Below are 15,770 nucleotides of genomic sequence, written 5' to 3' on the forward strand. Positions count from 1 at the left end.
AGAGATGGGATAAGAGTGGTGAGGGTGAATCTGTCCAAGTTGCAGGGGAGGTGGGAGAGGTGCACTCGGGGTCAAAGGTGGTAAAAAATGTTATTAACATTGGGCGGCTGGGATGCAATATAAGGAAGGGCTGGGGAAGAGATGAGGAAGAACAATAGCGTAAATTAAAAAAGAAAAAAAATTAAGAAAAAAAAATTGAAAAAAGAAGGCCTCTCCACTAGAAAGGAGGAGAAGACTTATAGCACACCCTAATAGAGGAGTAGCCGACTTGGCGAAGGGATAAATTTAAATCTCATTAGAATGTGTCCTAAAATGTTTTTTTTTCTAGGGGAAATTCTAGCACACATGCTAATAGTTATATATGTGTCCTAAGTGTTAATTATTTAATAGAGTTAATAATATAAATTATAAAAAAAAATAGTAATTGCTAGTCATGTCATATCTCACATGTACAGTTTTACACTTTTTCTCTTTCCACTATCGCTAATAGTATTAAATTACCAGCATTAAGATTTAATTGCTGGTCATGAATTGCTACATATGCCGAACAATATTTAGCGGCATTAAATGACCTACTTGGTGATATTTGTCAATCTCGCTAATAATTCGTTTTGTTGTAGTGTGACCATCTTGTGAATTAGGCAATTTGTTCTTCACTGGAACATACAGGTATAACTTCGCTCAAATTACCTTTATTTTTCTATGATAGGTCTTGGTAAATTATATTTAATCCTCTTTTTCAGGAGACTCCAATTAAGTTTTTGTCTTAGAAGACCTAATGTTAGTCAGATATGGAAATAGAACACCACATATTAAATTCAAACTACATCTTGGGCCCATTAAAAATGTTCCAAGATCTACAATTTCATTATACAATTTAATTAGGATAAATTATATTTTACTCCCAGTTAGATTAAATTCTCTTCTTTCTCGTGTAGTTTCTTTTATATCATTTTACTCCCTTAGTTATATTCAAACTAAAATTATCCAACGTATAAGTAAAAAATTAAATATACTTATTAAAGATAAAGTTGTAGAAAATTAAAATAAGCTTTTTAACATATTTAGAATAATACAGATTGATGATAAATGTATGAAAAAAAACTACATCCATTGAATATATTTTTTATATCTTTGTCATATAAAATTTAATAGATATTATTTTAGATGCATTACAAAACTTATTTAATTCTCTATAATTTTGTATCTAATGAGTATCCTCAAATCCAATACATAGATTAATTAAAAATACTGAAAAAAGTAATGATTTCAATTTAAATATAATTATTCGGAGATAAACTGGCACAACTTAAATATAATTACACAAATTAAAGTGTAAGAAAGTAAACTGCAGATAGTCAAGTGAATTGATCTCAAACTCGAAGCCTTTAAACGGAATAACTGAGATTTACGTTGACTATCTGCAGTTTACTTTCTTACACTTTATTCCACTGTGGTGTAAATGATAAGCAAATGTTTATTTCTACAGGCTAAGACTTTCCACATGTTATCTACACCTAACTCTTCTTTTTCAATTATTAACCATGTAGTGTATGTGTTGGCATGTCAGGATTAAAACAAAGTAAGGTCAAAGCTACAATGATTCAACTACTACTACCCTAATTTATAGTAATAATATAATGGATTTGTTGGAAAATAATGTATTATAGTTTAATGTTCTTTCTAAGTGCCCTATTTTCTGGTACCAAGATCGTTTCCAGCTTGGATTTATTTTCCCCTTTGCCGTCCAACAAAATTGAAAAGGAACAGGAATTATCTAGTTGGCTATCCACTACCAAATTCCAATATTACCCATAAACCCAACGCTTTGTAAGTCTAAAAAGCAAGCCCACATTGACAAAAAGCATCCGTCAAACAAGCCACAAAAAAAAAAGAAAAAAAAGAAAAAAAAAAGGAAAAAAAAATCGTACAAACCCTTACAAATTAACTACAGTTAACAGGGCACAGTTAATCTAGCAAAAAAAAAAAGGAAGAAAGAAAAATCCTTTTTATCCTTGGTTATTGGTATCCTATGCTTTCCTCTTCCCCGATCGGATCCGATCAGATCAGCACCGTAACCCTAGGACGGACCCATCGGTCGGCGACACCGCCACGCGACACCCGGCCGTGGCCTCCACGTTGTGTGTGAAGAATTTCAGCACCTTCACCCTCCCCTTCACCCTCATCTTCGACTCCACCTCCACCGCCGCCGCCGCGGCGGACGGGGCAGTAGGAGGAACGGCCGCGAGGGGGAAGTGATCGACGGCGAAGCTGGCGGCCATGTACTGGGTCCGGCCGCCGTCGATCTGGCCAGCGGGGATGAACATGAAGCCCACCTGGTTACCGCCGTAGACGAGCTGGAGCCAGCTGTCGTAGTGGGAGAAGGCAGCGCGGTTAGGGTTGCGGACGGCGGTGTACTGGGAGAAGGTGAAGGCCGCGGTGCCGTTGGAGGCGGAGAAAGAGGGGAAATGGACGGAGGCGACCTCGATGGTGGGGTCGCGGGGGCGGAAGAGGACGAAGACGGCGACGGCCGAAGCGGCGGCGACGAGGAGGAGGAAGACGCCGGCGACGGCGCAGGAGGCGAGGTTGGTGGCGCCGCGGCGGCGACGACCGGAGTGGGAGTCGGGAGATTTATCCATAGTGGCTTTGCGGAAGTGGGAAGGGGGAGAGTGGGAAGTGGGATCTCGCTTTCCTCACTTCTTTGCTTGGTCGGCCAAGTTTTGGCTTTTATTTACTTTTACTCTTCTTTTATTTTTGTAAGCCTGAAGTGGGTGACCAGTTTGATTATTACTGAGTTGGTGTGGGAGAAAGGAGAGCAGGAGGGATTAACAAATAGAAGGGAGGGAGTGGCAATTTTCATGGTTTGAAGTAGGGGTGGTAGGGCCGGCAATCGGCAATTTCATCTTAATACAAATACGACTTCATTAATAAATGGGTTGCATTTAGTAGACAGGAACACGATTCGATTATTAAAAAAATTAGATTTATATATTTAAGTATTCGTCGATTCTATAATTTCATTTGCATTAGTCATTGAGTTCAAATTTATAGTATCTTTTATTAATTCCTTCAATACTATCAAATTTTATATCATAATATTGAGCTCAGATTCCTTATACCTGAAGAAGAGAATAGAAGACGTCTATTAATTTTTTAGTTAAAAATAACATTCTTCAAGAGATCATTAGAACCATCATAGATATTAGAAAATATTAAGACCAAAGAATCAGTGTCTCATAATTTATTCCATTAATTTATCTAGCCAATTCACATAGATACCTAGGTTAACTTAAAACAAATTAGCTTTCACATGAAGGATATGGTCATGCATCTTGGAAATGAAAGATGATACTAAGAGTAGAGATCACAGCAACAGAATTAGGGAAGTAATGAGCAAAAACTTGTGTACCTTTTCTCGATACATTTGTCAAAACAAAGATGAGTGCAAAACATATAATGAAACTTTCAGCAGAGATTGATTGAAAGGATGAATCAAGATCCATACAACAAAAACACATGAGCTGATATACATTTCAAGCCATGACTCAATTGTCCACTGAACAACTATCTTCCAACTGAAAAATATAGACGCCATTCTGAATGAATATTAGGAAGTGGATCTGTGATTGTACTATAAGAGTCACAGTTTCTTTAAATAAATAGCCAATCGAATGACCGATATGACGATTTACAGAGTTTTGTTATCGTCGAAAACATGCAGTTTTGAACCTCAACTTTAGCATATAAAATAGAAGGCACCTGAAGCACCATACACAAAGTTTGAAAATAAATATATAAACTGTAGGCATGAAAAAGTTTACCTCCATGAACTGCACAGAAAAGTCTATCAGCTTATGGTTGTGCATGTCCTCACAATGATAGTTTGTTATTAGAAAACTAATATCATAACCCTGTAAGAGAGAGGATTTGTTATAACTTTTTCCATTAGTAAAAGATGCAGCTGGAGAATACATAAGACATAAGAGATATATTAACTTTTAGTTATGGTCAAAAAATGTTTACCAAAGAAATAGATTAGAAGATCAGTGATGTACACATTAAGTTCTGAAAGAAAGTACCAAGTGACATATAAAAGCAGAAATCCAGCTAAAATACATTTATCTATCATCACGGCAGCAAAATATTAACATGTCACAGTTTAACTGATGGATGATATAATATGCCCGGTAACACAGTAATATGTAGACAGATGTAACATCCTTTTCCCAGAACCAGAAGACATCAGATAACTTATCGATGTTACTAAGAACTTGCAATCTTAAGGTGAACCAACATAACAACACCTGCACTGGCTTTCTCCTCAGAACTTGGAATGCCTCTGCCCTCATCGATAGAAATCTAAGAAACTTCTTTGTAAGGATGTTCTCAAGTTAACATACCGGGGGGATGTCGCGGTGGCATCGGGAGATGAGCCCGGCAGCCGCAACAGAGTGGGAAGAGGGCAGCTGCAGCGTGGGGGAGAGAACGATGGGAGATGAGTTGAGGGAGTGTGTAAGAGAGTAGGAGTTAGCAGGTTGACGTATACTTAAACATACTTAAACGAGTCAGCTATATAAACCTGAATATGACCTGATTATTAATCGGGTTAGGCGAGTTGTTTCATTTATGATCCGAAACCGATTAAAAGGCGGGTTATTAGGTTGGGTCAAAATTTGCGACCCCTAGTTTGAAGGGAGAAAGAGCGTTTCTTTTCTTTTTGAAATATAGAGCTGTATTAAACTAAACCCCTGAACCAGCATTTGCCGGTGAGGTGTCACAGAAGATGAGATTACACAAATCAAGAGGAATAGTCTGATCCTAGTTTACCTTGCCCAACATCCTAGTTAGTATCCTCGCGGCCAACATGTAGGATTCACACATTCCAAAAGGTCCTTAATCGAAAGACACATTCAACTACAAGGTTTCAAACCCTCGAAAGACTCATTGATTACCCTCATAGAAATTTAAGCGCTTTCAAAGAGTTAGATTCGATGTACTAAATTCAACCAAATGTCGATTAGGACAATCCCTAGCCGAATAGCCCAAACCTCCGCATGGAGGGTAGACACCTTAGGACAAGGCTCCCAAGCAGTGCACCAGTCTAAGTGCGGACCACGGCACTAGCATCAACTTAATATCCTTACACCGTAGAAGCGGCATTGGTATTTAGCTTTACCCAGCTAGGTGCAAGTGCCTACCATTTAGCAAGTATGATGGATGTAGATCCCTCATACTCCTTTGCCAACTGCATGGTGAGCTTTGTTATGATCACCCTCATGGTGGTTGTGATCGCAACAAAGGATCAGCTCAAACAAATCTAGACTTGAAACTTTGGAGGGCAATGATGATCGATCTAACCATCCAAAGGGTCTAAAACTCTTGTAGGTTGTTCTTTTGGAAGTCAGGAATCCAAAGCAACCGAGATCAAGATGATTGGAGGTGTAGATTAGAAGTTGTGATGGAAATACTTACCAAGAGTCAACCGGTGGCGATATGGACATGGAAGGTGGAAGATGGAATAATGGCTAGCGTTATAGTTTTGGAAGGTGGATATGGCTACAGTAGTGGGAATAAAATATAAAGTTAAACGAAGAGGAAGAAGTGGACTGGACTCTTAAGGATGAGAGGGGACAATTAGATGTAAAGGATAGAGACGGTAGCATTATGCATGGTCGAGGATGAAACTCGACAAGAGAGAGGGAGGTCATACGTGAGAGAGAGAGAGAGAGAGAGAGAGGGAGAAGAGTCTTGCGACAAAAGCCAATGGGTTCAATATTCATTCAATGATCAAAATGTGTTCAATGCCTAAATATTTATAGGTGGCCACAGTACAACTTAGTTCGGCTAGCGACTGCTTCGACTTAACCCTAATTAAAGAACCAAAGAAAATGCGCCTAACATCAATGCTAGGTTAGGGGCGCACCACAAGTTGGTGGCTACCTAACTTGACTCAATCGACCATCTTTAAGAGGTCGACCTGACTAACTTGAATAAGGACTAAATTGTAAAAGCACACAAGCAAATCTAATTAATCTAAGGGGTTTCGGCCCTTATCTAGTTAACTTGAGGTGACTAGGTTGGCCCGAATCATATCATTCTACCAAGCTTTCATCACCTTGACTTCAAGGTGCAAAGTTGGTGGTCACCATCGATGGCTTCCTACCTTGCTCTCGATTGTATGATCTTCTTGAGCATCCTTCGATTAGCTCAGATCAACCGAGTTAATTGCCTTCTTGGGTCCAATTCGAGAGACAAGACGACCCTCAACTCCCTTCAACAACTCCTCAATTGACCTATGCGCTTCTCCCATCCTTGATGCGCATTGTGGTTTCGTGGTGGTTCATGCCTCGGTGACTGATTGTTGATCCCAACTTGGTTTATCAACCTTCCATATGATGTGGTTGACACTCCAAGTTGGGAAAATCACTTAGTCTTTGATGCAACCACTGCTCCCATGCTTCCCACATTGGTTCTTCCTCAGGGATCAACGACCTAGATAGGTTTCGCTCAAGCTCAATCTCAATTTGGCACCCATGCGCCGCACTTTATCCTTGTTTTTTCTTGCTAACGCCAAGGTGTGGGAAAAATACCGTGAGGCTAGCGTCATTCTTCCCCATCCGTTGAGTCCTTGAGGAAGGAGGTTCCTTTATAAAACCTAGTTGTGCTGAGGGAGAGTCACCCTTTTCTAAGGAGCCCGAATCGTTAGTGCCCTTTAGTCTACTTGAGCCATCACTGCCTTTTTCTCTTCCATGTGGACCTAGCCCAGATTGGGTTGGGTCTCTATCCAATGTGAGCTCACTGTCCACTTGCGTTCTTTTGGACAATTTTGACCTCCTTGCCTTGGGACTTAGTTTAGTTTCAATCCACATGGTAACATCATTAAACTCAACAATGTCAGCCCGATGCGTCGAATTAGATTGAATCTCTCCACTCTTTGGTTCACGAAACCGGTTCTTTTGCATCGGTGTATCATAGCATGATTCCTCCTCCTCAAACCCAAATGGTTTCACCTCCTCACCTGAATTGAGTCTGTCTTCAAGTTGCATCTCCTTGGTTTGGTTTGGCCTCATCGCTATCGAGCTCACCCTAGGTTCAATTCCTCGTAATGCAATCTTAAATTTGATATCCTCAGCTCAATGCAATTCGGTGGTCTTGATCTCTTCATGTTCAGGTTCAAGCTTATGGAACCCAGTCTTGTGGATTTGTCGTGAACGATCTGAATTAACCTTCTCTTGCCGAAGCCTGCTCATCCGGATTAGTCCCTCCAAGTCATTACCCTTTTGGCTTGTAACATAAGGAAATTTGGGATAAGTCATTCCACACTGTTAGGTGTGAGTCTGCCTTGAGTTCCCTTGGAACTATGTTGAGCTTGATCTCAGGTGAGGCCTCCCGTTGGTGCACCATCTTCATCGTGGCTCTTTGTGACCATGGTAGCCCTTCCATGGAGTGCAAGGTGGGGCTTAACCTCATCTCCACGCCTTCAAGTAGCTTTGCTTATCCATCTGTCCTAAATGTCATCCGCATGTCGACAAAGTCAAATGCTACTGACCCCAAACTATGTAGCCATCGGAATCCTAGGATGACATCTGCTTCTCCAAGGTTTGGGTAGAGATCCATGTTGATGGAGGAGTCTTGCACTCACATTGACACGCATTGGCATAGCCTGTCAGTCTTAAGCATCAAGCTGTCACCTAGCATCACCGTTAAGACCCCCATCGGTTCCACTTTGAGTCCAACCTCTCCTAGGAGCCTTTCGTCTATGAAGTTGTAGGTGCTTCCTGTGTCTATCAAAATCTAAACCATGGCTTGCTTGATCATCCCATTCACACATAATAGATTTGGTGCAACCATGCTCGAGTACATGTGTAGAGAAGCTCCGACTTCCATCTCTTCTTCCTTAGCCTCCTCCTCACCTACCAATAATTCTTTGTACTCCTCTAGATTCTCCATAGTAGCATAGTCATCATTTTCAACCTCTAGATCATTGAGACGCAAGACAATGCCCCTCGATTATGAGCAGCGATGTTCGGGCACATACTTCTCGTCACAACAGAAGCATAACCCCTTGGAGCATCGCTCCTTCACTTGAGCAGGTTTGAGAATCCGTCTAGAGGTTCTAAGTGGATGCTTCACATCATTAGAGAGCTTCAAGGGAGCTCTTGGTCCAATAATATGTTACGATTTAGCTAGTTCTAACTTTTGTTTAGTTTTTTTTTATTTTAGAAATATCTTTTATTTTGGGAAGAGTAGGATCTCTGGAGGATTTCTGACAGTCGCGTTCAAATGCAACTTCCTGCATTCGAATGCGGCTATCGAATGCCTACATACGTTCATAAGAAAAGAGAACGTGTTTAGTGTGTTTGAACGCCTACACATGTTCACAATGACAGAGAAGGCAACCTAATTGACATTATTAATGACATAATGAAGTTTTCCTTCCCAACTCTCTCTCTTTCCTCCAATGGCATCCAATCTTGGACATTGTCTTCTTCCTCCCTCCATCTGATCGTGCCCCCTTGTCTCTCAAGGATCCGTCCACTCTCTCCCCCTTCGTCTAGCTTTATGCTCTACCTCACCACCATAGCCACCAACCTCCACAAAACCTAACCATTATTTTCCTATTCCATTACTCACGTTATCCACACCACCATCTGACCCACGGTCAGTATTTTTCCCATAAATTTTGATCTACAAACCCGATCGACGTGTCTCGGTTGCATTGGAATTCTTTCTTCAAGAGGAATAATCTTTTCAAGTTACAAATCTATCGGATGGTTTGAGCTCCCGCAGATTTCCTCAAAATTTCTGCCCTAAGGAGAATTTTGGTTGATCTTCATATTGTTGCACTCTTATTATCCCTGAATCTATCAAGTGGTATCAGAGCCAAGCTGACATCGGACGTATCATTGATGACGACGACTCGAGCGATGGCTTCTAGAAGGAAAATAGAAGATCTAAATGTAACGGATGATGGCACAAATATTGAAACACCAAAGCATGAAGCACGGAGAGTAGATCTTTCCACAGAAAGTCCAATGACTGCAGAAGGCCTAGTGTCTGCATTAATGTCTGCCTTGGCACTGACCAACATGATCTTGGAAAGGTTGGTGAAGGCCAGTGACGAGAACAAGGAAGACCACTACGCCACTCGCGAAGCGATTCATGGATTGATGTTGGAACGCGGTGAGACCTCAATACATTAGTGTCAAACATCGAGTCCGGTTAGCTCTATCAACGGACACGTCATCCACCACCATAAGACAATTCTTCTACATCCCATGGTGCAAGCAGCCTCGGTTATCCCTAGACTGGTGAAACCCAAGGAGAATCCTAGGGCTTAGGTGCGAACTTTACCTGAAGATGATGAGGAGTGGGTGGAGTATGATGAGGTGGAACACTGGTGTGATTTCATACAATGGAGAAGGGATGCATACCGACCTCAACAACACCCCCTGCAGCTAGGCCGGGTCAAGGCTACGGTTCTAACAATGATTTTGGTGTATGGGGTCGATCGGTAGCCTTGATTTTCTAAAATTATAAAGTGGTGATCCTCTTGATTGGATATACAAGGCTAAGCAATTTTTTGAGTTCCAAAGAACGCCGAAAAACTCCAAGGTGATGCTCGCAAGCTTCTATTTTGAAGGACCAACCCTTCATTGTTATCGCGGCATCGCAAGGAACGGGCAGTATGGGACATGGGTTGACCTTGTAAGGGGCATTATGAAAAGGTTTGGGGCTGCTAGGTATGAAGATTTTGATGCTCTTCTCACCAAGACGGTACAACAAACTACAATCATAGCGTACCAAGAAGAGTTCGATCGGATTAGTGCACGTTGTGATCCACCATGGCCGGACGCCTTGCTGAAATCTTTCTTAGCTGGGTTGCAAAGTGAATTGCGGGCGGATGTTGAAGCCTTGCATCCAAGAACCTTAGAGGAAGCATATGAGGATGCCATCATTATGGAGAGGAAGCACCAGGGCTTGAGGAACCAAGGCAAAAACTCATGGCCTACCTAAGAATCGTGACAACCTCATCGGCCAATTGAAGCAATTGGTACTACAACAACAACTTCAAAGCTGGCTGCTAAAAATCTAGGATCGAGAGCTCCACTCCGGCCCTCTAATGATGTGAATAGGAACTATAGAGCTCCTATCCGAACTCTCACACTTGCCTAGGTGGAAGAGCGGAGGGCAAAAGGCTTATATTTCAAATGCGATGAACGTTTCACACCTAGTCATCGATGTGCCAAGGCGACGGGGAGCGTAATGTTGATTGATGGTCAAGATAATCCAGAGGGGGAATTGGCCGAGGAAGAGATTATGGAAGAGCTTCTTAAGGAGGCCCTAGAGGCGTATGAAGAGAAGGATATCCAAGCCGAAATTTCAATGCATTCCTACTCTGGAACCGCTGCACCAAAGATGCTTCGGATAGACGGGTTGGACAAGAAGCATTACATGCACATCCTCATTGATTTGGGAGGCACACATAACTTCATAAATGAGTGCTTGCTGAGGAGGATTGGGTTGGATGCGAAGTCGACCAATGCATTTAAGGTAGTAATTGGCGAATAGTTGGACCGGTAGTTTACATGGTAATCCATTCACCATTTCAACCATTCTATCTCAAAAGCTAGGAGAGTCTTGGGTAAATGGAATAGAACCTATATTGCTAGCTTCAATAATCATCTAGGCTTGGTTAAGGGCTAGATTAGAGACCTCGAGAGCCTTGATGCTTCTAAAAATGCTAATCGGGATGATAGGAGTTTGCTTGGGAGCCTCTATAACCTTTAGATTGCCCTAAATCGCTAGATCAATACCTTATGGTGATAGTAGTCTAGGGTTAGGTGGTGAATAATGGTGATCTTAACACCAAGTTCTTTCATACCTTTGCCACCATTAAATGCCGAATAAATCTCATCGGTGGAATCTTTGACGCTACTGAGGTTTTTTGGGTTGAGAATAAGGATCAACTTAGGAATACCTTAACTTCCTTCTATTAGAATTTGTGGGCTGTTGAATTAAGTGAGCTTAGGTCTCCCTTGGATTGGCCTAACTTCTGTCAGATTAACCAGATTGAGGCCACTCTTATTGAGCAACCAGTTACTAGTGATTAGATCAAGAGAGCCCTTTAGGCTATTGCCGGCCAGCAAGGCTCCTTGGCCTAATAGCTTTCATGATGAGGTTATCGTGCCTATTGTGATATTATTTGTCTGAATATTTCTAAGGGGGTTTCTTATTTTTTTTTTAGCATGAAACCATTCGTGCACAATGGGGCCTTATCTACATTATTTTTATTTCAAAAAAAGAGAATCTTCTGTATGTTAAAAAAATTTGCCCTATTTCCCTATGTAATGTGTGCTATAAAATTATTGCAAAAATTTTGTCTAATTAGCTGCGTCCCCTTCTTCGGACCCTTATAGATAGAGAACAAGCTTCCTTTGTAGCCGGTAGAAGTATTACTGATAATACTTTGGCTGCCCAAGAGCTAGCTCATTGTATGTCTAAAAATAGGAAGAACCACCACGTGATACTAATTAAAATTGATATGGAGAAGATCTATGATAGACTTAGTGGGAAGGCAATTCTGTTTGCCCATGCTATCATGGGATTTCCTACTAAGTTGTGTGAGTGGATTAAGGCTTGCATTGAGTCCCCTTGATTCTCGCTATTTATTAATGGTGCCCCCCCACTAAGTAAATTGTAACACAGTGTGGCATATGCCAAGAGACTCCTTATCCTCTTATTTGTTTATCATGTATTCCCAAGTGTTGATTTCCCTCAATGAGCAAGCCACCCTTGGTAACTTAAAAGGCTACCCTTTGGGGATGGGCACATGGATTTGATACATCTTTTCTTTGCTAATGATATCCTTATTGTGGATAAGGCTACCTAAACTTCGGGTCACGTGGTCAAGGAAGCTATTGATAGGTACTATGCTCTTACAAACCAAAGAGTCAGTCATGACAGGATGTCTCCTCAGGCATCAAGGATTCAATGTTGTCCATTCTCAACATTAGTCTTGGCCAATTTCTTTTCACTTACTTGGGAGCTAAAATTTCTCTTAATCGCATTCCAGTTGTTAATTGGAGAGATCTAATCAATCGGGTTGCTAGCAAACAGGCTAGCTAGAAGGATACCTTATCTTTTGCAAGTATGCATATTTTGATTAACTCTATCCTTACATCTAGTCCTAGTTGCTGTCTGACTTCCACTTGGGCTTCAGATTTTACCTTGGATCAATCAGGTCACTAAACTTGCTCTCGGATTCCTATGAGAGAAGGTTAAGGATTGAAAAGGCCTTAGTAAGGATCGAATGGGCCTCCATCTTGTGAACTGGGCAATAGTGACTAAGCCCAAGGCTAGGGGTGGCCTCGCTATAAGGGACTTAGGATTAGCTTAAACTACTATGTTTGGAAAAATAAAACATATTTTTAAATTTTTAAATAATAATTATGTCATTTGGGTTTCCATTATGAAATGTAAATATGATTCTCTTGATAATTAGGCTGATAAGCCTAAGAAAGGTGCTTCTTGGGCCTAGAAGGCTTTGTGGGCTATGACAAGAAATATGATAGATAGTGTGAAAAATGTGATCGGGAATGGGCTTAAGGTTAAGGTTCCAAGGACCCTTGCATTACTCCTAAACCCCTTACTCGTATGACATATTTTGTGAACATCACTATTATTAATAATGATATACTGGTCCATGTCTTATGACTAATGGATGCTAGGATGGAACCTGAGTTGGAGATGCTTTTGGACCGACTCTTTGTAATTCCATCTTAGACTTGAGGGTTAGGCTACTGGAGGATAAATAAGTTTGGTAGCCTGATCTAAAAGGGGAGGCTATTACCGGATCCATTTACTCCTTCATTAAGCCTCAAGCTAATCATGAATGCCTTGAATGGAAAATGTTGTTCGGGCTTAGGGTTAACCCAAGAGCCAAAAGTTTTTTCTGAAAAGTGTTGTGGGGGTAGTGCTCTCACTCGTGCTCTCATCCATAACCTACACAATGGACCAGCTGAATTGTGTCCAATGTGTGGCTATGAAAGAAGATGTTGGCTATCTCTTCAATGGTTGTAGATTTACACTTGAAGTTTGGTATGTCATTGCCCAGAACTTTTACCTTTACCCTAGACTACAATTGGATTGCTTATGACTAGGTCATCTTAGGGGGAGCCAAGATAAATTTCTTGTTGTCTGGAAGGTTTGGAAGCCCAAGAATATGCTGTGTTTTCAAAGAATCAAAGGGAATGCTAACCATATGGTGTTGAAGGCCATGCAAATGGCTATTGACTACTATAACAAAAGCATGGGTAATTAGCCCTCCAGAAGGAAGCAACATCTACCAAGCAACTGGACCGCCCTAGGTGCTGGACATGTTAAAATTAATTCTGATGGTTCATGGGACCTGGTGGACAGATCATGAGGCTTTGGTGTTGTAGTTCATACTAACCAAGTTAATGTAATCCATCTTTCAGCTGGCCCAATTTCAGTGGGTTCTACTTTGGAAGCTGAGGCTCTCTTTTCCAAGCCCTCACTATAGTTGTTCAACTTGGCAATTCTTACATTTTGGTTGAAGGGGACTCTAGCATTGTCATGAATGTCGTTTGTCATCCGGAGGAGCTCCCCTGTAGGGGTGTCAAGCTTATCGAGCAGCTCAGGCTCGGCTCTACTGGAGCTCGAGTCTAGCTCAGCTCGGTCAGAGCTAAGTCGAGCCCGAGCCGCTGAAAGAGGCTCAAAATCAATATCGAGCCGAGCCTGAGCTGATGCCGACTCGCTCAGGCTCGGCTCGGTATAAAACTAAATTATAAAACTCTAATCCCCAAATCTAAGTCCCACATTCCCTCCCCGCTGCAGTCGTCTCCTCTAAGCTCCGTCTCACCTTCTTTCTCCAAGCCGCCGCCGCCGCCGCGTCGTCCTCCTCCTGCGGCAGTGGTCTCCTCTAAGTTCCGCCTCACCTTCCTTCTCCAAGCCGTCGCCGCCACGTCGTCCTCCTCCCGCGGCAGTCACCTAATCTAAGCTCAACCTCACCTTCTTTCTCCAAGCCGCCGCCGCCGCATCGTCCTCCTCCCACGATAGTCGTCTCCTCTAAGCTCCGCCTCACCTTCCTTCTCCAAGCCACCACGTCCTCCTCCTCCTGAGGCTTGATAATAGGCTTGTTTCAGGCTCGGACTCGATTAAAGCGAGCCGAGCCTAAGCAGCAACTGACTCGCTTAGACTCAGCTCGTTTACACCCTTACTCGCCTGGGTGTTTCAAGACATTATTGACTATGCAAAGTGTTACTGAATCTCTTTTTTATCTCCTTTTCGTATGCCGATCGAAGTTGTAATTGGGCAGCCGATTGGGCTACTCTTTTTGGTAAACGGGCAGGTATTTGTTGGGGACTGAGCATTTCTTGCTCCCTTGAAATCTCTGTTATATTTTGGGTGTTGACGCCCTAGGGATCACCACTCCCCCCAAGCAGCTCCTTTTTAATAAAAAAAATATATATTCTCGATGATTCCAATGACAAGACCCTTTCTTGCAGGTGCTCTGCAATGCTTGGCTGGTGATACTTTCCAAGTCGTGGAGGAAGCTTTGCATTGTGCTCTTATCAAAGCTCAACAATATAACTTGTTCATCTCTTCAATTAAATCAAACTCTCAAATGCTAATTGACGTTATGCAACTCAAAATTGTTTTCCCTTGGAGGTAGGGCTATGGCTAAGAAACCTAAGAATCTCAATTTATCTCATTTCTTCCATTGTTATACGAAGAATAATTATTTTGTACATGAGTTAGCCAACTTAGAGACAACCTAATTCTTTCCCTCTGTTCGGGTTGGTTTGGCCCCAACTTCCCTAGCCAACCTATTGTATAGAGATGCTCTGGGTATTTTTCTTGGATATCTAAATATTTGTGTGCCCTTACGAAATTGCTTCTCTTAAACCAAAAAAAAAAAAAGAACACCTAAAAGAAAGATGACTCAGTTTATCGATTAAAAGATAACAAGTCCAACAACCACAATATCATTTTCTTTTTTTTTCTTTTTTCTTTTTTCTTTTTAGCTGTTGGCTGTTTTCCAACATAAATTGGGAAATCTTGCAAACGTTCATAAAATACCTCCTATATGAAAGAAATGAACTATGACAAAGTAGATCACCAGTATTAGCATCAAAATAATCAATACAATTTCCAGAAGGACCGCATCTTAGCCAAATATCCACAATACTTGCCTTTTTAATTATTGTGCAAATATCGCAGTCGTAAACCTTTAGCTCAGAAAGAGACCTTTTAAAAAAAAAAAGGCAATTTAAAGATAGTAAAGCAGATGATAAACATGATCTCTTGCCCCAAACTCAACTTGCTTCTAACTACAGTTCTTTTTTATTAAAAACTATTGGTTGGTCCTCTTCAGTAAACATATCACAAATTCCTTTACATTGCTCCCCTTTTGGGTGGTGTTTGGATAGCATAAATACCTATATTAAACCTCAGAAATTTTTACAGGATAGGAGATTTTGAGTGTTTGGATGAAAATTTTATTTTTCTTCTCCTGTTCTCCCTTCCCCTCCCTTCCTTATCACCGCCCTACTCCACCTACCACCACCGCCGCCACCACCACCATCACCATCTCCTCCTCCGACGCCCACCACCACATTCTCCACCACCTCCTCCGCCCGCCCCCTCTACCACCACCTCCTTCTCCCACCTCCTCCCATCTCTTTCTAATTCAAACAAGATAAATTAGTTCAGTCCAACTGAAAAAATTTCACATAAGATGCTTC

General features: G+C 41.6%; 1 protein-coding gene across 1 annotated transcript; it reads right to left on the bottom strand.

The window, feature by feature from the left end:
• Positions 1-1,827: 1,827 nt before the first annotated feature.
• LOC140782139 (uncharacterized) lies at positions 1,828-2,926 on the bottom strand. Its single transcript, XM_073128553.1, has one exon. The coding sequence runs from the start codon at positions 2,637-2,639 to the stop codon at positions 2,067-2,069; it is 573 nt and encodes a 190-aa protein (XP_072984654.1). The 5' UTR covers positions 2,640-2,926; the 3' UTR covers positions 1,828-2,066.
• Between the last annotated feature and the right edge of the window lie 12,844 nt (positions 2,927-15,770).

This window comes from Typha latifolia, chromosome 2 (genome assembly GCF_019914945.1).
Source record: "Typha latifolia isolate L0001 chromosome 2, TyphaL0001v2, whole genome shotgun sequence".
Taxonomy (NCBI): domain Eukaryota; kingdom Viridiplantae; phylum Streptophyta; class Magnoliopsida; order Poales; family Typhaceae; genus Typha; species Typha latifolia.